The sequence below is a fragment of the Pagrus major genome, chromosome 9 (assembly GCF_040436345.1).
Source record: "Pagrus major chromosome 9, Pma_NU_1.0".
NCBI classification, from domain to species: Eukaryota; Metazoa; Chordata; class Actinopteri; order Spariformes; family Sparidae; genus Pagrus; species Pagrus major.
Window position 1 is genome coordinate 25,143,374 of NC_133223.1, and position 27,693 is coordinate 25,171,066.

General features: G+C 40.0%; 3 protein-coding genes across 3 annotated transcripts; all 3 read left to right on the forward strand.

The window, feature by feature from the left end:
* The first annotated feature begins 142 nt into the window (after window positions 1-142).
* tex30 (testis expressed 30) lies at window positions 143-2,529 on the forward strand. The gene is made up of 5 exons (XM_073473989.1): window positions 143-220; window positions 1,107-1,343; window positions 1,467-1,518; window positions 1,764-1,978; window positions 2,292-2,529. The coding sequence occupies exons 1-5, from the start codon at window positions 203-205 to the stop codon at window positions 2,451-2,453; spliced, it is 684 nt and encodes a 227-aa protein (XP_073330090.1). The 5' UTR covers window positions 143-202; the 3' UTR covers window positions 2,454-2,529.
* A 266-nt stretch (window positions 2,530-2,795) lies between these two features.
* Window positions 2,796-7,741, forward strand: rmp64 (ribonuclease MRP subunit p64). Its single transcript, XM_073473699.1, has 9 exons — window positions 2,796-2,880; window positions 3,051-3,205; window positions 3,601-3,689; window positions 4,573-4,701; window positions 4,794-4,871; window positions 4,986-5,281; window positions 5,712-5,770; window positions 5,890-6,104; window positions 6,235-7,741. Exons 1-9 carry the CDS (start codon window positions 2,796-2,798, stop codon window positions 6,575-6,577), a joined length of 1,449 nt encoding a protein of 482 aa, XP_073329800.1. The 3' UTR covers window positions 6,578-7,741.
* A 4,193-nt stretch (window positions 7,742-11,934) lies between these two features.
* On the forward strand, window positions 11,935-27,111 carry ralba (v-ral simian leukemia viral oncogene homolog Ba (ras related)). Its single transcript, XM_073473645.1, has 5 exons — window positions 11,935-12,085; window positions 22,896-23,107; window positions 23,701-23,909; window positions 25,147-25,324; window positions 25,450-27,111. Exons 2-5 carry the CDS (start codon window positions 22,994-22,996, stop codon window positions 25,570-25,572), a joined length of 624 nt encoding a protein of 207 aa, XP_073329746.1. The 5' UTR covers window positions 11,935-12,085; window positions 22,896-22,993; the 3' UTR covers window positions 25,573-27,111.
* Window positions 27,112-27,693: the final 582 nt, after the last annotated feature.

A 27,693-nucleotide genomic window follows, 5' to 3' on the forward strand; every position in this document is an offset into this window, starting at 1 on the left:
CAGTAGATACACTTTAATCCAGTAGGTGGCGGTAATGCGCCTCTGAGCTAGTTTGCCAACCACTAATTAACACAGAAGAAGAATTAATCTGTAATCCACACTCCGGAGCAGCAGGTGGAAGTAGAAGAAGAAAACAGTCGATGGCAGACACCGGCAGGTTCAGGTCGCGTTCGTGGGACTTCAGAGAAAACAACAACTCGTCATGGACAAGTTTGACGAGGTAGAGTTTCTTTAACAAGATATGACAAGATCTAAAGTTAACCAAAAGTTCAAATTAATTATAGAGAGAGCTTTAACCAAGAAGAAGTCATTCATCACCTGAAATCCCTCAAACGAGCAGACACACAGCTAGCTAACTGTTAATGTTAAAGTGGTTATATGTTGTTAGCTTCTCTTCACAATGAAGTACAAGCGTCATTAATTAACAGTGAATATTAACTTAAACGTCAAAACTGGAAAATGCTGCTGATAGAATGAATGTGCTCTGTTGTTAAGAGGTGAAAAGTAACTAACTACATTTACTCAAGTACAACTTCGAGGTACTTGTACTGTAGTGTTTCTGTTTTACACTACTTAAAGGGGCACTGTGTAGTTTTTAGAAAAGAAATTCAAACTGAGAATTTTTGTATTTGCAATACTGATAACTAAGGAAATAATACAAATGTTTGTTTTTTCCATAATTGAATAAACAAGCTGTTCTCAGAGGAAAATAAGGTCCCAGAATACTGTTTGAAGCTAGGAAGGTGGCAGGGTCCGCCACATATAAACAAAGTAAAACAGTATGAAATTGTGTTGTCCTTTAATGTCATTTTGTTTATTCAGTCATGAAAACGAAGAGTGTTTGTTTATTTAGTTTGTTCACGCTTAAAAAAAAAAAAAAAGTCAATGAAGATTTTTCTCTTCTGATTAGAATTTCTTCCCCAAAACTACATAATGCACCTTTAATGCTAATACCTAGCTATAATACACTACCAGTCCAAGTTCAGTCACAGAACTACTGTTGGTGCGATAGAGGCTTTTATTCAGTAAAAGAAAATCCTTTGAGCTTTGAAATACTCATTATGACAACATTTAGCAGTGCTCACTGACTGCTCATTGACTTTCAGGACACAGTGAAGGTGCCATTTGGGACAAAGTACCTGGATGCTGCCTTGTGTTTCCCTGCCTCAGTGAAAAATGTCCATACAGCTGTTATTCTCACACATGGAGCTGGTGGAGACATGAACTTCAGACATTTGGTTTCTCTGGCACATGCGTTAGCTTCAGAGGGCTTCCTGTGTCTCCGTTTCACATGCAAAGGTTTAAACTTGGGTTATAGAGTGAAGGCTTACCATGCTGTGTGGGTAAGCATTTTCATTCATTAAATTATCCATACAATATTTATTTCTTTATATACATTATTTATGTGCAAATGTAACCCATTTAGAATCATTATGAAGCTGTACACACTTGTGTTTCCCCTCTAGGACTATCTGAAATCACTACAGAGGTTTACCATTAAGCACATATTTGTTGGAGGTAAGCAGAAACGGTGGGTTTACTGTATATCACATGGAATATATTCATAAATAAATGTAATATCTTCATATCTAATTAGTTAACCAATTAGCATTAAATCAAAGCAGGCAATAACAAAAAACGTACAACAGATGTAAAATAGGCTCAGTGTTTAATTTGAAAAGTCAACACATTTCTGAAATGGTCAGTATTGTACATCAGAAAATAAGACATCTTGTCTCAAAATGTCCGTGTCCTGTCCACAGGTAGGTCCATGGGAAGTCGCGCTGCTGCAGCTTTAGCCCGAAAGCTGAGCGATGAATCAGAGGATGCAGTGCAGGGTGTCATCTGCCTGTCGTTCCCCCTGCACCCCCCAGCACAGACACACACCCATCAACAGCGGAGTGAAGATCTCAGGGGGCTGCCTGAAAGCATTCCTGTGCTGTTTGTGTCAGGCACTGACGACAACATGTGTGACAGGGTGAGGATGGTTAGGGGGTTTCATACATACATTATGTCTGTGTATATGCGTTAAATTACTTTTTCTCATTATTCCCGTATATTGTAATGTACAGTATACTGTATCCTCTGATGAATTATATTATAATATTTGTATATCTTACATATTCTATCTACCTTTTTGTATCTGTCACAGTAGGTTGTTTATTCTTTACATCTTAGATTATTGACTTTTTCTACATCAGGACAAAATCTTTCAAGAGAAAATCGTGATGCATCAAGAAATTGTTTGTAATGTGCCACAGTTGTGATATTTGCTTTCTGTCTTTGCTCAGGTTCTTTTTGATGGGACAATAAAACAAATGAAAGCCCAAGTTGAGGTTTTCTGGCTGGAAGGAGGCAGCCATGGACTGGCAGTGAAGGGAAGGTCCGAGGATTCAGTGCTGGATGAAGTGAACCTACAGGTCATCACCTGGATGAATAAGCAGGGAGCATAGATTCATTTATGTCACCAGATTTTATTTTCTTTGTTTTGTTCTACGTGTTTAATAAAGGATATATATTTTTACAAAATGTGGTTAAGGAGTTTTGTCTTCTTTTAATCCAAAGTTCTTGAGACCTTCAACATTAAGCCTGTTTTTAAGCCTGTGCCAGAGTTTGAATATATTCTTTAAATTCGCACAAGAAACCTATAAAGTTAGGGAAAATTTGGGTAAATTTACATTTGTGTATGTTTTTGAAAAATCCGTTGCTGTGCCTTTAAGACGAACTCGTGACGTTTGTTTTAACTCGAATCCGATTGGCTGACGGACTTCCGCATGTTGTCGCTCAGTGAAAGCATGGCAGCAGAGTTGTGGAACAGAGTAAACATTCCCTTTCCCAGCGCAGTTTCCAGTGTCCGTGTACACTTCAGACAAACTACAGGTACGGTGCAGAGCTCGGGTGCTAATAAGCTGAATATTTTTGACTTTATGTGTGTGGGTGAAACTCATATTATATGCTGTTTGCACCCCACGTGGGAGGGCACAGATCCACCCTCAGCAGTGTTGATGCACTCCTTCATCACCTGTGTTTAAGTTGTTGTTGTTTTGCAGATGTTACTGTTAAAACCCTGCTGGTGGAAAACGAGAAGGTGCTGAAGCTGCTCCGGAGTGAGCTTCTTCAGACGGAGGTACGAGTTGTGTACGAGCTGCTGTACATCCTCAACAACAGCTTCAGAGGCAACAAGACCTACAAAGGCTTACAGCAGGTGAGGACCAGAGGCTGAATGTAACGAAGTACATGTACTCGAGTACTGCAAGCTCAGATTTGAGGTACTTGTACTTAACGTAAGTATTTTATTTCCATAGGACTTCCTGCTTTTAATCCGCAACGTTTCACAGTAAATATTGTACTCCATTACTTTTACCTGACAGCTTTAGTTAGCAGTTATTTTACATATTACAGTGTTGTATAAAGTACCCAAAAGTCATACATGAGTAAAAGTTAAGATAATGAGTACAAATATTATTTTAGCAAGAGTGAAAATCACCCATACGAATATTACTTGAATAAAAGTCTTAAAGTAGCATCCTTCAACATTTACCTAATTGTCATTGTCTGTGTTGTTTACATGTTACTTATGTTGTCTTCTCTCTCTCTCAGGTTGAACAATGTATAAACAGGCTGAAGAGCATGAAGCTTGACGCTGCTCTTCAGGAGCTGACAGATCTGTGTCCCAACAGAATTCAGAGGTAGGTGGAAAGATTTATCTGTTCAGTCTGATGTGCTGCCTTTGCCAACTGTTTAAGAATATAAAGGCCAGAATCAAACACAGGCGCTGCTGTCTATGAGATACATGTTTTGTGAAAGCTAAATTAAATTCAATAAAAATCCAGAGCCAGATTTAAAAATGTGCTTTTATTTATTTAAGTTTAAATGTCCCAAGTATCTTATGTAAGGGAAGGCAAGTTTGTTTATATAGCACGATTCAGACACAAGGCAAGTGCTTTACAGGGGCATAAAATTACAGTAAAAGACATTAAAAGTTGCATTTAAGAGACATTATAAACAAGAAGGAAGACATCAAGAAACAAAACATTAAAATAAGTTAAAAATAGAAAAATAAGCTAAAATGGAATATGTTTAAAAGAGACAAGATAATAAAAGTTAAGGTGCAGTTCAAAGCCTTAAGACGTCTTTAATAAAAGGCAGTGGCAAACAGAAAGGTCTCCAACCTCGATTTAAAAGAGGTGAGCGTTGGAGCAGACCTGCAGTTTTCTGGGAGTTTGTTCCAGATATGTGGTGCATAATAACTGAATGCGGCTTCTCCGTGTTTAGTTTTGACTCTAGGGACTGAAAGCAGCAGATCAGAAATGTATTTTGGCCCGAAACCATTCAGTGCAAACCATGTCATTTGGAGAAACTCACACTCATTTACATATCTGATAGTGCCAGTTACAATCTGAGAAGAAGACCTGGAGCTTCTTGTGATTATTGAATGTTGGTCACTATTTACTCCTCAGTTAAACCATGTTAGTCTGCAGCTTCAAGATCTGCTTAGTTTAATGTGGGGCGCTGTCATCATGTCTTTATTCCCTGTAATGAGGTGTGTGTGTGTTTCCTGTGTGTTTTTAGAGGACTGAGCGTCAAGGCTGGTGAGGGTGATGTTCCCAGTCAACCCTTCCTGGAGTGGCTCTGTCTCAAAGTCCTGGGAGGCGCCCAGCTGATGAGCTGCACATTGAGTCGCTGCAGCAGAGCCTTCACGTATCCTTGAATCTGACAGCAACATGATGACAGTCTTGTCCTTTTCTGATGTAACCTGATGGTTTTTAACCCTTGACAGATACTTCCTTCAGACTCTCAAAGCAGCAGATGAAATGCGATGAGTTTGTTGTCTTGAATGTGGTGATAACCAGCATGCTCAGTCGTCTGTGGTGAGTGCTCCTCCTCACTGTTGCATCTAAAAGGAATTAAAAACTGCATTTTTATATAATTTGTGTTTGTTCAGCTTCCACAGTCTAAATCTACCTGCCTTTGTGCTCCATCAGGGTGATTTGCCGTGGCATCCTGGTCAGCCTGTCCGCTCTGTATCAGAAGCTCCTGAAGTTGCTCAGAGAAGTCGCCGACGCCCAGCCCATGCCCTTCCTCAAAGACTTCACTCTGCCAGCAGACATGACACAGTTCCTCGGTCCCTCTGATGAATCTTTACTGACCAAAAAGTCAGCACACATCCCTCATGCCAAAGAGCACAAGGAGAAGAAGAGGAAGAAATCTTCCGTTAAAGTCAAGAACCAGGGACAGATGAGGAAGGTTAAAGAGGACCTGGGTGTTGCTATTGAAAGACGTGAGCTTTTTCTTTTTCTTTTTCTTTTTTTTTGTTGTTCTGCAAGAAGCATTTAATTCAGGATAGTAGAATGACACCAGAGGCCTCTTTTTGTCTGGAGAATTCACTCATTTTTTTTTATTAACAAACTCCAACTCGGCCTCGGTAGTGTAACATGTAAAATGTTTGCTTTTTTTCATCACCTGAGTAAATAATGAAACAAATTTCCTTTTTGTGTCAAACTTTTTTTTAATCTTACAGGTTAGAATAGAACTGAAATTGTAAAGCGACCACATGTGACTTTTAATGTTTCTTGTTTTAAAAAGTTTTCAAACAAAACCAAAATAATCTTCAGTGTCGCCCTCTGATGAGATGATCTTTACAACCCAGAAGAGTGAATCACATCACAACAGCATTGACATAACGTAACATATTTGTCTTTTTTTTCCAGGTATAGTTCTTGACACTGACCTGAAGCCTTTTCTAACGGCTTTCAAAAACTTTACAAAGGTATGTGAGCAAACCAGACACAATGTTTATTCATTCTTGTATTATTTAACTTATATTTAATTGTTGTTGCCTAATCTAGTCTTACTGTATCCACTAATTACATCCTTTTGGTCCCAAAGGACAAATCCGTTCCACCAGGGAAACACAAGAGTGACAAGAGGCAAAAGTTCAAGAAACAAATGAGAGAGGCTACGTCTTTCACAGACATGGATACCCATCTAGAGGAAATGATCGTATGGTGCAAATCTAAGAAGATGAAAAAGGAAAAACGTCTCTTATCCTTCCTGCATTTAAAGTGCCAGAGGATGAAATGCTTAGAGGGAGAGGGTTACAGGTAAGAACAACACTGCAGACTATTCATTCAGTGGCCACTTTTTTAGGTACAGCTGTGCAGTCTAATACAATTCATTTTAATGCTACTAGTACTAATTTTGCATGTGTGTATAATTTGTCCTCATCCCCAGTGTCCAGAGGAAGTTGCAGACCTTCAGACAGGAAGCTCGCTGGGCTTCATCTCCTCAAGGATCAGCGCCAAGAAGCTGTCGTTCTTCCGCTGCGACGAGGAGGAACGCTCACCTGAGAACTCGTTTTCATTCGCTCAGGAGCAGATTCAGGTACTCAGCTGTGAGAGCTGGGGTCAAAAAGAAACAGCTGAAGAGACAAAGAGAGAAGACTGAGTCTTCAGTTTCTGGACTGTCAGGGGACGACCAAAGAAACAGGACTACACACAAGGCGACAACGTCTCAGACCGCTGACCGTGACAACCAGGATGACATAGATGATATATTTGCCTCTGTGGGGTTGTGACACTTTGGAATTAGACTCATCCAAGGACACAAAGTATTGTCTGCTGACACATTCATCTTTTTTGAAAGTTGGATGGTGTTTAATGTGTAACTTTAATGTGTAAACTGATGATTGGATTATAGAAGCAGTAGCTGATTGTGCAGTATGCTACTATATTTGACAACAAGCTGAAAAGCCTTGTTTTACTGACTTCTTCTGGTTTTAGAGTCTGTTGCTGCTCTGACCACAAAGCATCACAACAGGGATCTCAGGATGTACTAACTAAACAACTACAACCCCTAGAGAGCAGTAAAAAAAAAATTCAGCTGGTGGGAATATACTTAGCTTGAAGCAAAAAGTAACTTTAAAGGTGACAGTGCTTTTTTAGTATTATTTTTTTTACAGTTTTATTGGACAGACCAGGCAGTAGGATGCCCACAGTGATGAAATATAACAGCTGGACGATTGATTTTCCTGATGCAAATAGAATTTTTAAGAGATTTCATGGTTGAAACTTGTATTGCATTTTTTTTGTTTGATGTAATCCAGACTGAATATTAAGGTATTTAAACATTTTAAATACAACTATACTAAAACTACAGAGAGGGCAAATCATTAAAGAATGAAAATTCAGTCACTATCTACTCACCCCCATTCAGATTAAAAGCCAGGTGAAGTTTCGTAATCCACAAAGCATTTCTGGAGCTTTACAGCAAAACAGGACTACAAACAACTGAAGTGGATGGAGACTTGTCTTATAATGTAAAAAAACATAAAACGGCAAGTCTCCATCTACTTCAGTTGTTCAGGAGATTGCTGCAACGCCGTTTTGCTGTGAGGCTCCAGAAATGCTTTGTGGACTACAAAAGATAATGATTATTTAATTATTTAATTAATATTTTAGAAATGTGTCAAAATAAGGCCATCTTTTCAGGTGCTGTTAACTTTGACACAAGCACTCTGCATTTTGGGACGCATACAGTACATGTGCAACTGGTCCAATGAGTATCTAGAAATATGACACACTGAATAATTATTTAAACTATTTACTGATGTGTCAAATGAGGGATCAATTGCTTAATGATGAAATACGATGAGCCTTTATGGTTCCTGCACAGTGAAGCCACAGTTTTCTGCAAACAAATGAGGCTTGCAAATAAATAAAATCAGTTTGGTGAACCATGACATCCTGCACACGAGCCTATTTACAGTGTCACAGGTCCCATGGCTAAAAGGGGCTTATGAGATGATGTGACACACATTGAGGGCAGCTTGTTAAGGCTTTGATGGTATTTCTGGCTCCACCTGGTGGAGTCTATTAATGAATGCACTCAACGATGAGTTCAAAACTTCTCAGAGAATATGAAATGAATCCCTCAACCTTGTGAAAAAGCAGAGGTGTCCATCTTCTCCCCTAGAATTGAATTTGTGTGCAGACAGACTGAAAGCTCGTCTGAACACTGACAGTGGTGTATATTAGTGGCAGGGTAGCCTTAGCTATAGGCCTTTGAAGTCTATAAGAGCCGACATGGCACCACATGAAACTGCAGGTGTCTGTCAGTCTGAAGCGTCCGTGATCGCTCAGGAGTGAAGGCTGTGCACCAAATTAGAAGCTAAAGTGTTAGCTTTGTGCCGGCCTGTGGTTTTGCTGCCCACTTTCTTATCATCCTCTGCCAAAGAAGACACAGTGCTCCCATCTGCACAAATACAACGGTGCAGTATTCTTCCCCCTCAGCGAGTCTGACTGGGTTGAGTTATGGTCTCACATCAGCCCACCAGCTTTATTTGCGCATACAGATTCCTGATTCCTCTGCTCTCTGGGTTTCATCTAAACCAGTTAGTCAAGGTCGACTTATGCAGGCAGAGGAGAAGCCTTGGATGTCTGCATTCTGTACAGATGGGAACACAGGAAGTCGGACCATATTTTTCTCTGCATGATTAATAAACTAATAGTTGCTAGTATGCACTTGATGGGATTTACAAAGGCATCAGTCAGAAAAACCTTTTGAACGCTAACATTTTGCAGGTATATTCTTCCTTTATCTTGCAGACCTTTTCCTCGGCAAAAGTGAGAGCACCAGTGTTTAAATTTCAGTAGGGAAGTGTGTCTTGTTGACATTTTACTTAGTAAATTAAATACTGAGGATGAAAGATGGTATTTTTTTTTCATTTTTTCAAAAAAAGAACAGACCTGTGCATGAATTCACAGTACTTTAGAGATGCGTCAGTGGTACATCCTGTACTGACTGTGCAATATCCCCAACATCCCTATTAAGAATTTAGGTTTTCTCTGAACAGACTGTTGCTTGTTGATGAGTGTTCATAACCTTTAATAACATCGCCCTCCTTTGGCTTACCTTACCTTTGCCACCTAAAATTAATAGGCAATGTAAGTTCATTTTGAATAGCACAATTTATACACAAGGCAACTCGAAATGCTTTACAAGGGCATAAAATCACATTAAAAGACATTAATAATTGTATTTAAAAGAAATTAAAAACAAGTAGGAAGACATCAAGAAACAAAATATTAAAATAAGTTTGAAAATAGAAAAATAAACAAAAAAGGATAGATTTAAAAGAGACAAGACAATAAATGTTACTGTGCAGTTCAAGATATTGATCAAGCCTTAAAATGTAAGGCAGTGGCAAACAAAAAGGTCTTTAGCCTTCAGATCTTCAGCAGATCAGAAATGTATTTTGGCCCTAAACCATTCAGTGCCTTATAAACCAACAGCAGGATGTTAAAATCTATTCCTTGATAGGATGCTTATGGACTACATTTGAAGCCAGTGAGCAGTTATAATATTCAAAATGTTAAAATGTAGCTGTCAGTAACAGCAAGCCTACCGACTAGAAATAATCAGTAAGGAAAACACGACCCAGTTACAGAATTGGTAGGGTAATAGTTTCACTAAGGAGGATGTTTTCACTTGTGTGCATCTGTTAGTTGGTTTGTGAGCAGCCAAGGTGAACAGATTTCTATGACGCTTGGATGGAGGATTGGTCTCAGTCCAGAAAAAGACCCCATTAGCTTCTGGTGCCGATCCAGATAAAGGGGACGGATTCAGGATTTTTTTTTCTCACTTTCTTTAACATTGCGAGATAGGGCATTTTTCCAACATGTCCGTCTTGATGTTGATGAAATAAATCAGCCGTATTTAAGTGGCTATTAGTGAGAAAAATTTGATGCGGATCCAATTACAAATCTAGATCTAGCGGATTGGAATATATTGGATTAGGCTTGATTGAATTAAAAGGGACTGTTCGGTCTTGGCGGAGGTATCCTCTCTACTGAGTGCCATTCTAGTTTATGTCTATTTTAGGTGTACGCCTGAAGAGCTTGTGTCATTATCTGTCAAGGGTGTTCAACACTGTCTATACTGCAGTTTGTGGGCCGCCTGTCTGTCTATTTCTGTTAACCAAGAAGTATTTAATAGCATTGTGGCACCATGGTTCCACATGGACGGCTGGTTCTCCAGGGGATTCTGCAAATGCATCAGTTATGGCTGCTGGGCATAATATGACCTAAAATAAGAGCAGCAATATAAAGGTCTGCACTCCCAACATGCTCTACCTTCATTTATTTCCCTGCTACCTTAATAGCAGCAGGGGAGTGGAGAGGGAGAGGGCCTCTCAACATTTATACTTAGAGGTGTATTAAATCAATCACATCATTACCTCCGCAGAGACAAAATAAGCAAAGTAGAGCCGTAGAGGCCGGCCTAGTGCATCAAGCTCTTGTAGCGCCATTCATTACTCCGCCTGGTCCCCAGCAGCTCATTGATGTAAAGCATAAAATTGTATCAAGGCCATCAATAAAGTGGGAAAACAAGCAAAGACGACGCTGCAAGGTCAAAACACTGAATTTAAACAGTGACGGCAATACAGGGGAGTTTTTTTGTCGCTTCTCCCCCTCCAGTGTATGAAAATGTTCAATATTATGATTATATCTTGAATAGCATGTTATATCAAGAGTGTGTTTTATGTTCTTGTAACGTCTGTGTCCAAGAATATATGAGAGAAAATCCTCTAGAGCATCAAGTGCCCTAAATTGGTGCCACACACTAGAGGGCTGGGACCTGAAACGTACGTGCTCTATATGTATAGAGTATAGTGGGATTGCACACCGTTATATATTTTTCATGTTTGAAGCCTGTGTGCTAACAAAATCTGTTGGGAGAGCACGGTGACAAGTCTTTATTCAACTCTACTACAACTATAAATATGACTGTAAAATGCTCCCAGTTGTATCATCGCCATCCATCCATTTACTGTACGCACTCACTTATTCCCATTCAGGGTCATCGAGGGCAATGTTACTGCGCTGCAATAAAACATTGCACTCCCTGTTCTGCTGCACATTGTAGACTACGTGAGTTTACTAACTTCCATTTTATATTTGCTTTTTAAAAGACTTTCATCTGTTATCATAAAAGTGTCTGTGGCTTCTTACCAAAGCATTTGTCCTCTATGCCATGTCAAAGGTTACGACTTTAAGGCAAAAATAAAATCATAGTTGAATATGATGTTTTGTCAAAATACTGTCATGTGAAATAGTGTTTTTAACAGCACAGAGGAGTGAACGCAGTTTTATTGGCATATTTGAAATTGGACCCAGAGCAGTGTAGCAGGTTAATAGTGTTAATGTTTAGCCAAAGATGAAGGTTCATTTGCTCCTTGTAATCACTTTGCAAACTGTGCTGCTGAGTTTTGGACATCCGGTTGTATATTGATTTCCACTTATATTATCTAAAATCTATCAGAAGTTGAGAGCAATTTGTCAACGAATCAATCAGTCTATTGAATGAAAATAATTGACAACAATTTTGATCACGTTTAAAGATGCAATGTGTAAAAGTTAAAAAAAAAGTTAATTACATCGCTATCTCGGGAAAACAAAGTTTCGTTATCTCGAGATCTCGAGAAAATTATCCCGTTATCTCTGGAAAACGGCAGTTGTTATTTCGAGATAATAACTCGAGATCTCGAAACACATCTGAAATTAACTCGTTATCACGGGAAAACGGAGGAAATAAAATGTATGAATGCATGGCCCTTTAGGGCTTCCGTAATGAGGGAACCATGTACTCTATTAAAGTTACAAGTCACATTGGCATTATTAAGGATACTTAATGTGAGTAGTTAGGGGGCATAAACAAAGTGATGTGGTCCTTTAAGCTGCCACGAATGTCCCTGTCTGTGAATTCCTATTTCTTTCTTTTTTTTTAATTTTTTTTATTTATTCTTTTTTTATTTTTGCCAGAGTGGGTTGTTGCAGTGGTGACAAAGCCTTAAACTATTCTGTTAAAATCTGAAGTGAAAGAAAAATCAAACTTTAAACGCTGACAGCCTGAGTGAGACGTCACGATGACGTCACATCCGGCCATCCGTAGTTTTCACTTCCGGAAGGTGGGGCTTTTGTTGCGGGAGCGGTTTGCATTTGGAGAACCAATGCCTCGAAATGCTCTATTAATGCAGGCGTCAAGATAACATCAACCGAGGGCAGAAATACAAATCCTGCTTCGGGTAAGCTCTTCACAGATATCTTAACGGACCGAAATGATTGAGTGTTTGCTCACACGGCGGTCCGAGAGCAATAAAGTACCACACCTGTTTTAAGGAAGGACGAGCGACCCAGAAAAAGGGTGACCGCTTAGTGTAAGATGGGTGCAAATAAACTCCTTACTCGTCCGAGGGTTTAACTAACTAATTTAAATGCCTGCTTCAGTGTTGTAGTTTCGTGTGACTCGTATTCGTGTGTCAAATACGTGTAACATAACGCTAATATCAGGCGTTGTGTTAATAATCGCCTGTAAGTTATCTTTAGGTTAGCAAGCAGTCTTTGATCCTTAACGCTAATGATGTGGACAACATTGTATGCTAATGCGCGGCCGCTTCGTAACTTTCCCCCCCCCCGTGTTTTAATGGATGATTTGAACAAATGTGTCTCAGTGTGATTTATATTCGTGAAGATAACTAACAGCTGCCATCGTGGTGCTGCGGATTTAACGCTAGTCGTGTTATCAAAGTCCATGTTTATGAGCTTTTGTGTTGATGGTCAGCTGCCGTCGGACCAGCGTTAGCTTAATAAAGCTCAAAAGTTAGCCAACCTAGCTAGCTAAGTTACCTTAGTTACAGGCGTTTTCAAGTGTTTTTGTTATCAGCCTTATTACCTGTGTATAGCCACTTTATTAGCTCATTGATAAAAATAGTAGCTGTAATATACTTTCCCGTAGGTAATTACTCACACTGGCTTGTGCTGAAAAGTTTTCCCCCCCTCTCAGGAGATGACACACCCAGGCTGGCTCATGGTTTCTTCAGCTAACTTAATGTTGGTGTCAGCAAAAACAGTGTAACAGAGTACTTTTCCACCCCCACCATTTTGTTTTTGGCAGTTATTTGTTAATTATGCGAGGTGTAATGCAAGTATTGCCACACATTATCTCTCCCTGTGTGTGTGTCCATCTATTTGAATGAAATCAAGGGGGGGGTATTCAAATCTTACTAGTATTTACTCCTCTTAAGGCAGCAAAGAAATGTGGACTCAACAAGGTCAAAATAGTATATTTTTTATGTTTTTCAGACTGTATATGAGTGCTGGATAACTAGTAGTATATATTTGCTGTGTAGTAATGTAAACCTGTGTTTACTGATGCACCATTTTGTTGATAGGTGTAACATCTCTTATCAGCCTGTTTTGTTTACAGACAGATTTAAGGGATTGTGGACAGTGTTGGCAAAGCAAAACTCACTCCATCTCATTAGCAATTAGAGCCCAACCCATCCTGGATTTTTGGGGCTGATGCTATAACTAATATTCGGAAGTAATTAATGCTGATGTCGAAATGTAAAATGTTGGCAGATATACTCACATTCTTTGGCAACGATCCTTTAAATGTGATCATCAAACACGTGTGACACAGTTATGTAACGGAGGCAGATATTTTGCAGTTTGACAATAAACTTCATTGTCTAAAATGTACTGTAACAGTAAAACATCACTGGGAATTTAATAATTATGAATTACCCCAAACATCTTTTTTCTCCATTATAATCTTAAAAAACTAAAAGTTTTCATTTTGTTGCATTACAGACACAATATACATCAATACCAATATATCTGTAACCTTTTAATAATAATAACTCTTATTTTGATATTGGGGAAAATAGGGCTGCACAATAAATCAAAATATTATCGCAGTAAGGTAAAGTGCAGTATCCAAATTGCAGGACAAAACAGCATTATAATGAAGAACTGTAGTCCTGCAGAGATGCCCTGGCCTACAAATCTTCCTTCTCCAGATGCAAGAAAACATTTTTGTTTTCTGCAGACCCCAACGAATGTCACATCATCATGATTTCAATAGTTTTGTGTTTTCAGTAAAAAATGAAAATTGTGATGCAAAAATTATCTTATTGTACAGCCCTAGGAGAAAGTGACAACTATAATTCATCATCCAGATTAATGTGTCTCAAGGGTGAATAAGCCCTAGTTAAAACAACCTGAAAAAATTCTTAAACTGACTGTTTTTCTTTTCTCCATAGCCTGCTTTACTGGATAAACGCAGGGTTGTGTGGTACAGAAATGCATTAGGGATGTGCTTCACTCCAGATTCGTCCAGTTATTTATTCGATGCATACTGTGAAAGAATAAATGATCACTCGGTAAATGCGTTAACCCCTTTAGCCAATATTGTCCGTAACGGAAGCCTGTTTGTTGTTGACAGACTTCACAACGCTGACACATTAGCTTTGAGAGTTGAAAGAAAGTTTAAAGAAACTTCTCCGTCATTAAATCAGCTCTCACCATACACTTGACAAATTTAAGCAAATAGGACAATCATTAGCAGTCAGGCCTCTCTCAACACTCAGAGCTGAGGGCCATTATTGGAGGCAAACAAGAACTTATATAAATTATTGCACCAGTAGTTTTCTCTGTCCATCAGAGAGTGTGCTCAGGTGCAGTTGGAGATGTTTGTTAAAGAAAATCAGATGTGTAGTAGTGAAGCTGTAGTAGATTAAACATGACAAGGCGAAGGTGTCATATGACTGGTTTGTCTCTTCATTATTGAAACCACTGATCTGCCTGGGGCCTTTTGAATCATGTTTGAATGAATCCTCTGTCTTGTGGTGGAGTTGGAGGTTAACCATGATTCTCCGACTCTCAATAGTGAATGAGAGCTGAGTACTGTTACTGCATCCTAGACCCGCTTGACAAGTTGTTTTTATTAATGACATTACTCACTGTGACATATATGTGGAGGTTTACTTGTCGCGTCCTAAAAAGACTGATGCCAAAATGACTAGATCCATGGATATAGGTTGTGTGTGATGTCTTCCACAAATCCAGGCCAGAGATCTTGGAATTATGGCAGATCTCACATATCTTCATAGCTACAGCTGATTATTTTCATTAACAATTCAACTGCATTTTATTTTCACAATTAACTGATTCATTTATTGTCTTTTAAAATATCAATATCACAATTTCCCTTAGCCCACAGTGACATCTTTAAATTGCTTCTTTCATGCAACCAACAGTCCAAAACAAGACTCAAGACTCTTCATGTAACATCATAAACGACAACAGATCCTACCTGAAACCAGCAAATGTTTGAAATATTTGCTTAAAAAATTACTGAAACAATTAATTGTTTATCCAGACAGTTGTTGTCAATGAACATTCTTTCAATCGACTTATCGTTGCAGCTCTACTCATCTCGTGCGTCCCCAGGTTGAGTGCATTGAAGGGTTAAGCCTGTGAGTCAAGTTCAAGTCACCCAGTCAGCAGTGTCGCTGTATATGACAGTTAACACGACTGGAATGACATGCAGTCACCTCCCTCGTAAACAACTTATGAGCACAATGCTGATTGCAGCACAATTAAAGTGTGTTCAGGGAAACCATTTCAGGAATTGTTTAGCAGTCTTGTCGGGCTCCACCAGTATACTTCAGGTTTTTAAAATCTTATACAGATTGTTCTGCTGTGGAGCTTTTAAGGGCTGATATTTTTTATGATTATGTCATCCAAGTATGTAGTGTTTCTGCCACAAAAGTATCTCATTACTTAATGCTGATACAGACTTTTTAAGGAAAATGCCTGAAACAACATCTAGACCATGACAGGAAGTGGAAACTCTCCAGTGAAATTCAAACTAGTGAAATAGGTCAGGCATTGACCAACATTGGCAACATTTTAGCCACTTCGTGCAAACGACGACAGAGCTGGATTTTGATCAATTCTGGTAAAGAAACGTTTTCTGCATAGCAGCAGACCAATGGCAAGCCAATGACTTCAGAGATAGAGAAAGGGCTTGTGAGACTGAACTGACCCTGCATTCCTCCTCTGTCTCTGTCAAGATTGTCTGGATGTTAATCTCTGTAGGTCCAACCATGTTCTCCCTCACTTGAATCTTAATGCTAAGCCCTCTGGTTCTTTCTTATAGCACTGACAATTCTCTGCAGACTTAATTTCGCTCAGTTTGGACCTAACCTGGCTGGCGCATATCAAAGAGCCCCATCTGCTACTCTGATCAGTTCCTTTTTCATTTTCTGATGAGGTCCCAGAATGACCTGGGTTCTACGGGTGTAATAGCACCAGAGTCAGAAAAACCATCTGTTAATGATGTTGGCAGTGAAAGTGTAGGGAAAGGACAGAGTGTGTGTGTATGTGCAGGAGATAGTGATGTAGTTAAGTGCATACCTAGCCGCCATCAATTGTCTGCTTTCTGTGAGCACGGAGGAAGGGAGGTTTATATATTTTGTGTGCCAGTTAAATATTATATGAGCCATGCTTGAGGAATTAAGAAACTGTTGCTCGTGTGGCCATTGCAGAATATGCCAGGAGCTGTCATTAACATTCAGCAGATATTTTCAGATCTCAACAGTCATCTGACAACATATATGCTCTAAAACATTCCCTGTTGAAGAAGTACATAAGAGATTTATTTTCCTCTTGTTTGCTTGTTGCTTATAAAAACTTTTTTAAAAAAATCTGTATAAAAAGAAGGAGGGAAATCCCCCCTTCCTGTAGATATGTTAATCAGACAATTATGCTTTTTCTTTTTACACTTACAGAGGAATGAATTACTGTAAGGCTAGAGTGATTTTTCTCCCCCCAAGGCAGCCAATTTGACATACTGCTGTACATACATTAGTTGTGATTGCTTGCTATGTGTGACAATTATGAAAAGTGGTGCATCCTGTTTTATGCAACGAAGAGGAACAAGTTATGCAAATATTTGTTTGAAGAACAGTATGATAATTCAGTGGTAGGGTACCGTTCACTTTTGAACTGATGCCGTCACCTTCGAGTTCAAACCCAACAGTACCTTTTTCGGCACAAACAAAAAAGTCATTTCACTTGTAAAAAATAAGTCACCAAATAGACCGGCATTGCTTCAAGGGGGGAACTGTTCTAACACCTGGGAGCAGCTGGAGAAACTGCTTTTACTCTGTGCCCTTACCTGGACTAAAATGTAGAAACTGATGGAAAATCAGCACAGTAATGGACTAAAAATACAAGTAACTGTCAAAAGAGCATTCATAAATACAGTAGAGGGCAGCAATATGCAATTGTAGCATATAGTTGGCCTGATCGAAAGAAGAAGAAACACCAGCATTGCAGTGCTTGCATGCTGTAATGTTTACCCGTAAATAGTACAAAGTGCTGGTATGGGTTTCATATTAAGGTTTTGGACACGGAAAAAAAAATCTCACATGTGATGTGATGACTGATATATGCCACACCAAACATACCATGAGCACTGTGCTTAGTTTGTTCAATTTGGCAGTGTTAAAACATGTACAAATGGTGCTGGTGTCAAAAGCATGCTAACATGACTTTAGCATGAGTTTGCCATGTAATCAAAAGTGCAGAGTGGAGAGATTTGAGATCCCTCTCATCACTTTCACCACTTCCATCAGCCTCTTTTCCTCCACTTTGCTCCACAGCTGAGCAGAGCTACCCATTGACACTCATCTGCACTCTGAATGTGCTCTGTACCCTTTCAGGCAAGGAGATAATTACACCATCGTGCAGTGAGAAAGGGTGTCTCAGCCCATAAATATCGCCTTTCTTGTGTGCCCATTTACGTTTTAAGTTCGAGACAAAGTCAGAAAGGTTTCACTGAACAGTTTACCCCCTGTTCCCTCTCATTAATCCGATGGCTGTGTTAAAGCTATTGGTTACAGTATGGGAGTATTGCATTGTAGAGGGAGGATGGCAGTCCAGGCTTTTCAAAATGGTACAAAAAGCACCAAGGAGGGAGGTTAAAAGGCACTCTGAATGATGACCAAAGCCCCCATGAGCACATCTGAGCTGTGAAGGAAAGCGGATAGTGGGGGGGGTTGAGGTAGATTTTTCTGTGGTGCTGTCGTGGCTTACAACTCCCACCACTTGCCCCTAGCATGGTGTTGATAGTATGTAACTGAGTCTATTGTATTTCCTTTTAGGCAAATGGCAAGTTTGAGTAGTGGGTAGCCAGTGAGGGAGTCGCTGAACACGAACAAACACCTTTGTTAGTGAATGGATGCTGAGAACTCTTCTTTCTGTCCTCCCTGAATCAGTCCAGTGGAATGCTAAAGTAATGGGAAAGACATGAATGTTTGGATAACATCATCAGGGTCAGCTGCAGGGAGGTTAGAAAGGATGTCTGTTGTGTGTTTTCGACTACACCCAAAAAGCTTTTACGGCACTTTCTCATAGTGTAGAAATATTTTCTCTCAATTTTCTCTCTATATGCAGTCCCACAACATGGTGTCATGTTTTGAAGAAGGAAAAAAAAAAGGTTTTGAATAGAGTTTTATTCAAAAAAGCAGCCCACTTAGTGTTTAAGAGGTAAGAAGGATTGTAACACCGAGAGGATTTAGCTCCCTGCTGGCCGGCCTGCTGCCCGGTTTCGTCAAAGGCTCCTCTGTGCACTCCCCTAGCCAAGGGTTGTTAGTATGCATCGTGGGGTGCCTTTATAACATTTCCGTCTTGCTGCCTTTTTAAGTAGACCAAATCGTTTTTCCTGATCTCCACTGGCAGTAACCAAAATAACTGCTGAATCTTGCATTGTTGATTGCTCTGTGGTAACCAAACCTTAGGATCTTGAATCCCAGTTGTTTGCGTGTAATAGAAAACTCTTTCTTACACATAACTTCATGACTGAGATGACTCATCTAGGTTATATTGTTTTCTCCACAGCAAGCTGGAAGTATGACCAGTTTGATAGGTAGCAGAAGCAAAGGGCTCAGCCCCCCTTTCACATTTGCTGGAGTACTAATGAAGGACATTTTCAGTCTAGGAGGGGTAGAAATTGGATGAGACACAGGAAGAGTTTTGATTTGTAGCTGGTGCATTAGTGAGGGAGATGGGTGTTGCTGGCTGCAGAACTATCAAGGGAGGAACTGTTTAGATATGACAAGCATTAGCAATGTCAGAGAGGCATAAGTTCTGCAAGTATGATGAATATCACAATATTTCATAATTTTCCTCCCTTCAAATGACATCACATCCTGTAACATCTGTTGAATATTACCATAGCATTAGTGTTTCAGTTCAACCACACCCAATCGTGGCCACCTCATTGTTTTGGTCGACTCAGTTGAGCAGTACTGATGAGAGAAACAGCCACACTGAGCTAATCTCCTTCTCAGATCTTTGAACTTAGGTGGGCTGTAATAGGGCCAGAAAAGATCCTGGCTTTTTCCATCAGATGGGAAGAGGAAATTCCCCTCACTTCTGTGTCATCTGGAATTAGACTCATCAGGTTCAACTATGGCTTAGATATCTTGAATTTACACACAGACACACACACAACACAACATTTTATAACTTCTAGCTCCTGCATATGTAGAAGGTTCAATGCCGCGTTAATATGGATCCCACTGTTTTTCTTGCAAGACCCACCCTATTCTGCTTCTGATTGGTTGCCTTTATTGATTGTTCTCCACGCTTTACTCAAACTGTTAACTCATAGCGTTGATCTTGAGTATCAGATAAACATAGCCGTTGAGACTTTATATGAAAACAATAGAAGCAAGCCAGTCAGAGGCAGAGGAGGAAAGGTCTTGCAAGAAAAGCAGAGGGATCCATAGACACGCTTCAAGGGCAGATCATTCCTAAAGAAAGAGAGCTGTACTTTTCTGCACACGAGGCGATAGCGATAGGAATGTGTTCAAATACCAGTTACAGTTTTACTGCCATTAAAATCAGCCGATTGAGTGATAACATCAGTCGTAATGGATGCCTATTTTGATCTGTGCCTAATCAGTTGAAGTATGCCTCGATGACAGTGTGGATGATTTGGTGGTCATGTTCTATTTCAGGAAAATGACCCATTTGCGAGGCAGGGTAGCATCAACACAGCTCTGTCTTTGGCTCTATTTGTTTGCTGTGATCTTTTATTAGTATCTGTGTGAGTCCTGGTGAACCTTGGTGCATCCATGCCGGAGTGTTGACAGTGAGCAGGGAGGCAACACTGGTGTATTCTCCAAAGGGAATCTTAATGAATCCCTGCAACCCACACTACACCGGTGTCATCTATATTTCAGGAGCTTAGCAACCAGAGTGGTCTGTGAGACTACACCCCTCCTTCTCTTTAACCCTACAGCCCCTAAAAAGGACCAGTTACATATCTGGGTCAGGCCTAAATATTAATTCTTCTTTCGCCACTGCCCTCCATTATAACCCTGCATGTAACTTATAGTAAACTGCAGCTGGGGGAAATGTGCTGGAACCTCTCCCCTAAGGTCTGAACTTCCTCTGGAGAAGATGCACTAAGCACTTTTGTGTGCTCAGCATATTTAAGATATATATTTTGCCTTCAGTTTATTCACTGTGATTGCTTTATTTATAGCTCTGGGATCTGTGTGCGCACACATGCAGTGAAGTGGGTTACAAGTGAATAATTTAGTAAGTGACCCCCATGCATAAGTGCTGAGTTTGGCATAGGTGCGTTGTGTGGATATCCTTCCCACGAGACCTTTCACTGGCCTGGTTACTGATAACAAAGACAGGAAGAGCACAGGTCAACCTCCACTTCCTGTCAGAGGGAGAGGAACCATGATGCCACTTCCTCTTCGCCGAGAGTCGTCACACTATAGCTGGCATACTGAAGTGTACGTTAATTTGATGCGAACCACATGTTCCCCCTCTGCTTTTGGACAATGTGAGGAAATTCTGCGGCCGTAGAAATTCTTGATATCTACTTTCACATCAGGAGTTTGAAGTGCTCGTGTGAAACGGCAACTATGAAAATCTCACAGGGCTTTTGGCAGGTTTGATGGGCTTCTGAGGGGTTGTGACATTTCAAAAATTATAATGAAAACCTTGATGTAAAAACACAAAATCACCAGTTTGTTCTGCCATCCATGGAAATGTTTTCTCTCCTCCTCAGCTGGGTTAACTGTCTGTGCACACTCCGTCTCACTGTATGAGCCGAAGTGAAATGTTTACTGTTGGGGAGGAGCAGATTTTGCTATGCTATGAATCAGCTCAGTTCTCCATTAGTGTGACATCCCGAGAGGAGGGAAGAAATCTTTCTCCGTGCAGATGGGGATAAAATTATAGGAGGAAAAAAGGTAAAGGGGAAAAAAATATGTTGGCCCCTGTGATGTGACAACAGCAGCATTGTGTCATCTGACAGAAAGACAGACTTTCAGGATACCGAGTGAGTGTGTGTGTGTGTGTGTGTGTGTCACAACTCTCGGTGAAATTAGTTTGCATTTATATAATCTGACATCTGTTGACATTGGCATATGATTTACTGTGTATTTGACTTCTCATAGTAGTAGTGAGGAGAGGAAATGGCTGCGTGTTTAGTTACTGGTTGCTCTTTGTTGACCTACAGTATCAGCATGATTGCAAAGGGTGGAGTCTTGATAACAACTGTCAGTGCTAACACCTAAAAGTGCAGGATGTGCCATAGGATTAACTGATGATAGCTGAGTGTCATTAGTATTAATCAGACAGAAGAAGTGTGTCAGTAGGGAAGTCCAGAGGAAGTGATGGCCTTGGATTTCTGCTGCGTCAGAGGAACACAGGATACCAGCTGTTTGGTTGATCTCCCAGAGATACTCTCAGTGGACTAAGATGCAAGTTTCTCTTATTTTCTGTCTCTCACGTACAACTATTTGATGATTACAAAACAAGGCAAGATGTTTCTTAAGCATTAAACGATCTTTAAAAAGGCCATCTGCTGTTTTAATGGCCGTTTCTAACGCAGTGTATCATTATAGTGGAACTAGGGATGCTCAGTATTGACGTTTTTTGCCAATATCCAATCATTGTTTGTGATAATGTCGGCAGTTACAGCTATTTATATTATTAATTTCTTTGCAATGAGACCACAAGTGGAGATAACCTGTCATACAGAAACAGTGGTGCTCTGCGGTCAATGTAGATGAACACGATTTATTTACAATTGAAATGCAGAAAACATACCTTCTGTGTAATAGCTGGGCGCTTGTGTGGTTTCCCATATTGCCATAAGTTACAGCAAGGAATTGTTCAGTCAATACAGGTATATTTTAAGCAGTTACCACCATATCAATAAACTGACAAATACATTGTGCATCCCTAATTCAAACTCATGTATTAGCATGAGTAGCCGCCTCTTGACAAAGATATAATTAACAAATTTACACTTGCAGTCTTCTGTTCTTCTGTTTAAATATCAGGGAAATTGTACTTTAGGAACTTACCTAGTTGAAATATATCCTGCCAACAGATTGCTACAAATGGCAGATTGATGACTTCAGTACACACCTGATACTCTCGACACAATCACATCCTGTTCCTCCAAAGGCTGTCAAAGTTAAGACATGACAGACCGGCTTTTACAACGTAGTGAATTTGCACTCCGGTGGAAGCTGTGCCCGACAGAGATAAAAGATATGGAAGTTAGCCGAAAGCAATTGACTCTGAGCCTTCACCCTCTGAGGGCAGGGCCCATATAGCACAGATAGATGGCCAGTGACGTCTCCCTTCTTTATAACGAGGTTAGCACACGACGGCCCTATTTTAATGCATTCCTAAATGCCTTCTTGCAGTGAAGAATGATGGCTTCATTACTTCTGATCAGCAGCAATGACCTTTTGATGGTGAACTTTATAAAGTTCTAGGATTCATGAGTGGGCAATTTGGCACTTTAATGGGAAGGGTGGGGGTTAGGATTCAAGATTTGTTGGAGCAAAGCCTAGCGCCTTGGCACAGCAAGTTACTGTCACAGTGAAAGCTGTTAAGCAACAACTGCCATCTGTCCCCGCACTTGTCCACACACTTGTGGTCTCTCTCTATGGAGGCTGTTTACAGTAGGTGCTGATATGTTTCTACCTTTGTCATTCGCAGGTTGTGTCAGAGAGTGCCTGGGCGCAGAGACGTGTATGCGTGGGTGTGTGTGTGCATGTGTGTGAGTGTGTGAAAGAGAAAGACAGAAGAATCCAGCGATGGCTACCGGTAAAGGTAAAAACCAGAGCTCTCTGGCACTGCACAAGGTGATCATGGTGGGCAGTGGAGGCGTGGGGAAGTCGGCCCTCACCCTGCAGTTTATGTACGATGAGGTGAGTCAACAAACCTGGAAACAACTTAAAAGTGCGGTGGGTTTCAAGGTGACCAGATATCAGATAGAGAAATTACACTGTTTTAAGTTATTGACCTTATGTCCTCATCTAAATGACATTTATTTTCTCTAAAAGCTTCAAATTTAAAGCCCTCCTTTCAGTGGCTCCCCAATGAAGACCTTTTAATGTGAAGTAAATGTTCAGTGTTCAGTTTTAAAAATGATTCAGAAAACTGTGAAGCTGCAAACTCTGACATGAAACTAACAACATGATTCAAGGAAACCACAGTGGCTCCTTCATCACACAAGTGCTGCAAAGCTGCGAAAGGTTTTCATACTGTGGGGATCCTTGTTAACAAAAATAGGACACTTTCTCTAGTCCACAGATGTTGTTTTCTGTTTCTGTTTGGCTCTGCTACCAAGCAGCAAATCAGCTGCATATTTCAGTCATCTCATTAGATTGCTCAGACACGCTTCCGTTTTAACCAGTGTAGCCGTGTGCACATAACTGCTCATGCTTAACTGATGCTTAATAAATAAATACAAATACTTGTAGCACACTTCAAAGAATGAAATGCTTCTTTTCATCCCCAGTTTGTGGAAGACTACGAGCCCACCAAGGCAGACAGCTACAGGAAGAAGGTGGTGCTGGATGGGGAGGAGGTCCAGATCGACATTCTGGACACAGCCGGCCAGGAGGACTACGCTGCCATCAGGGACAACTATTTTCGCAGCGGGGAGGGCTTCCTGCTGGTCTTCTCCATCACAGAGCATGAGTCCTTCTCTGCCACTGTTGAGTTCAGGTAACATATCCTGCCTACAGCCATCTGTCATTTAGAAAATATAACCTGCACAACAGCTTTGCTACACTGGTTTTCTGTAGTGTGTTATGTGATATCTGTAAAGAGAAGAGTGTCAGTGAGGATCCGTCTCGACAGGATTTAGACAGCCTCTCTTCATCATAGGGAAAGAACAAAATACTGAAGCTCAGTTTCAGTGAACAGCTCTGTAGACTCATGTACACTAAACAAGAATCAAAGAGACATTCAGTGCTTCAAAGCAGTTTAAAGGAACACGATGGGGCACTTTTGACATCATATATCTGAAAATGGGTTGTAAAAAGGAAATGAGGAATAATCAACAACTACATCAGGACAATTGTAAAACTTTAATTTAATGAACTGTTTTTTAAGTATTGGCTCTAAATCAATTAATTAAGTTTGACAATTGTATGGATTTAATTGGGGGGAAAAAAATTAAGAATAAGAATACATTTTTATAACAAATTACCGAAATAATTGCCTCAAGATTTATTGGAAATTACCCCACCATGATGTAATTACTTATTCTCAAATAAGCATTTAATAAATAGCTGGTAATTTCCAGGAAACTTCCAACTGGGTTCTGCTCAACTTCTGCTGATCATATCTTTTTAATTTCCAACTACTTCCCCTTACCTCAATTTACGGATCAGCAGAAGCTCAGCAGGAACCAGTTGGAAGTTTCCTGGAAATTTTGTAAAGAAATTACCTGCTATTTATCAACGGCCCAACATGATTATTAAATCATGTTGGGGTCATTTTCAGTACATTTTGAGGTGGTTCCTGATTCGGGGTAATTTCATTGAAATGTTAAATATGTTGGTAATTACCAACTACCTTCCATGACATTTGCGGATCTGCAAAATGTGTTACTGAACTTTATCAGCTAACTTCCTATCTACTGGCTTACAACAATCAACTTTATTGAAATTGAAGAATGAACTTACAATCAGGAAAATCTAGATAACTGGTACAATGGTTTTTACAAATTGATTAAAGAAGAAAAAGAAGTTGATAGGAACGCTGGAGACAATCAGTATTCAAAAAAGGAAATTGTTTCGTAAACAAACCTTTTTGGAATAAAGAGTTAAAAGAAATTTTGCAGTATAAACACAAAACTTAGATTTTCAGATCATGTTAAACACAAAAACAGTCACTTATTTAGAGAGGAAAAACTGGTGAAGGTACCAAAAGTACACTATCTGTGCTGTGCCGGCAGGGAGCAGATCTTGCGGGTGAAGGCGGAAGAGGACAAGATCCCTCTCCTGCTGGTGGGAAACAAGTCGGACCTGGAAGAGCGTAGGCAGGTATCTGTGGACGAGGCCCGGGGGAAGGCTGAGGAGTGGGGCGTCCAGTATGTGGAGACATCAGCCAAAACCAGAGCCAACGTCGACAAGGTTAGTACAATACTATAAATCGACATGTTTTCAAATGTAGGACTTGGATTCTGTCATAGCTGTATCACATTTACATGTTGAAAACGGTTAAAAGTGCTAAATGATTCCTTGTTTCTTCTCTGCAGGTGTTCTTTGACCTGATGCGTGAAGTACGAGGGAAGAAAATGACAGAAAACAAAGACAAAAACGGAAAAGGAAAGAACAAGAAGAACAAGAAGAGCTTCAGAGAAAGATGCTGTTTACTTTGAACTCTTCATGGACCGTAACAACCCACAATACAGCTGTTAAGTTAATGCGGAACAAAGCAGAGCGTCCTTGCCATTGTCATTCAAATGAAATCTGATCTTTTGTAATAGCTGGTTATAGTCTAGTGTTAGGAACAAGCTCAACCACTTTATTTTTGCCATTTTTTAATTAATGAAATCTGATTCAATGGAAGATAACCACTGTTGTGACTGTGACTTGGACTGCAGTGCTTGACGGCTCGTAGTAAGCCGACAACCAAACTGCCAGTGACACTAACTCTGCTGCTCAAGACGTTCTCCACTGTTGAACTCAGCGATTATACTGCCTTTGACCTTCGTTCCGTGTGTTTTACACCAGAATTGTTGAGTCTTTGTCAAGTGAACAGTGCTCTTAATTTCTTTACCTGCTCTCAATTTTAACCCAGTCTATGTTAGTATAAACCCATTGAATCCATGTTCATCAATTTACAAGGAACTCTAATGCTGCTGTCTGTCATGTTTGTAATCTTTTACGTTGACACTTAATGTCGACTCTTGAAGATGTTGGCCTCATTAATTAATTCATCTGTCCAGACTCTGATCTCTTTGACTTCAGAGCATGTTTGGGACGACTGTTTCAAACGTTTTCATCTTAGAGCCCTCGAGGCTGCAGATTTCTTTTTAAGTTCATCCGAGGATCTGTGATTTTCTGACCACAGAAAACCACGAGAGGACTTGTTTGCCAAAAAGGGTTATTTTAGTCCATTTTTTATCAGGCCTTAAAACCACAAATCAATCATAAGATGCTTTGTGGTTTTTCAGCTGCAGCAAAGTAAAATCTTTGGTGAATCACAGAAACAAACAAATCACAGCTTCATTTAAATATTTAAACATTTGAAAAGAAGCTTGTGGTTACCAGCATTTTGTTGCTGGTAAATGAGCATCGTCTAGAAGGAAAGAGCAGACCTGTTTTTCTCAATGGTGCTCTGCCATATTTATGTAATCCAGCCCTTCTCACAGTTCAGACTACTTCCTGTTTTACACGACTGTTGTATTTGGAGTCTGTACTGTGCGACAGGTGTTGACAATCCAGGAGGCCATCACACTTAAAAATCGATAACGTGTCATTACTCTCAAAAGTTCAGATTTTCTTATTATTCTTTGGTCTTTTGAATAACATGCACTACATTTCAGATACCTAAGAAGTGGACTTCATGTTGGAGTCATTTTTAAAACAGTTTGTGCCAACAAAATCACACACACAAAAAAAAAAATCAAACTATGTTTGTGGATGTACAGTATGTGTGTTAATTAACAGAGTGTATGTGCATTTACCAGGAAATCCTACTACCTTTCTGTGTTGGTGTGAGTGAAGCTTTGTCGAGAGAGCCAACTTCTTAACTGTTTAATCAAGTGCTACAGTGAACAAGATGTTTGTACCACTGCCCAAAACATTTCTTTGTAACATGTCCTCCTGTTCCTTTACTTCCTACAGCTGTGAGTATGCTTTTATTGCTCTGCAGCAAGTGTTGCCGAATAAATGCTTTTTTTTTTCTTTGTAAATAGTGGACATTATTTTGTCTCTGGAAACCCTTAAAGCATAATGTGTGTGTGTGTGTGTGTGTTTTCCAAATCAGAATTTTCTATTAGCGCCGTAGCAACAGATGATAATTTACATTTGATCTAATTGAATTTAGAAACAGATTAAATTGAAAGTGAATTAGCTCATCAGTGGATTTAGTGCTGCATGTTGCCCTCTACTGGCTGCTGGAGGTAACAGACCTGCTCTCTCTACTTACTGTATCGACACAGTACTGTTAGTTTGGCACTAGCCACTGAAGTGAAATGTTACGGTTGTCGTTTCCTGTTCCCTTCGGGGCATTCTGTGCCCCAGTTTAGTCAAATAACCCAGCAGTTACACACTTTGCATTGATTGTTCCTCTGCCATCTAGAAAAGAGTGCCAACGGCCTGTTTCCTTGAATTTGACGGTGATATACCGGCACCGTTTGTTATTAACCCTGCAGGCTTATCTTACATGGCAGGATGAGTGCAACTTCATCCTTAGGATGAACCAGATGTGGGCTCTCATTGCTGAACCCCTGTGGGTGGCCGGGTCAGTGGAACTCATTTTACAATGTGAAAGC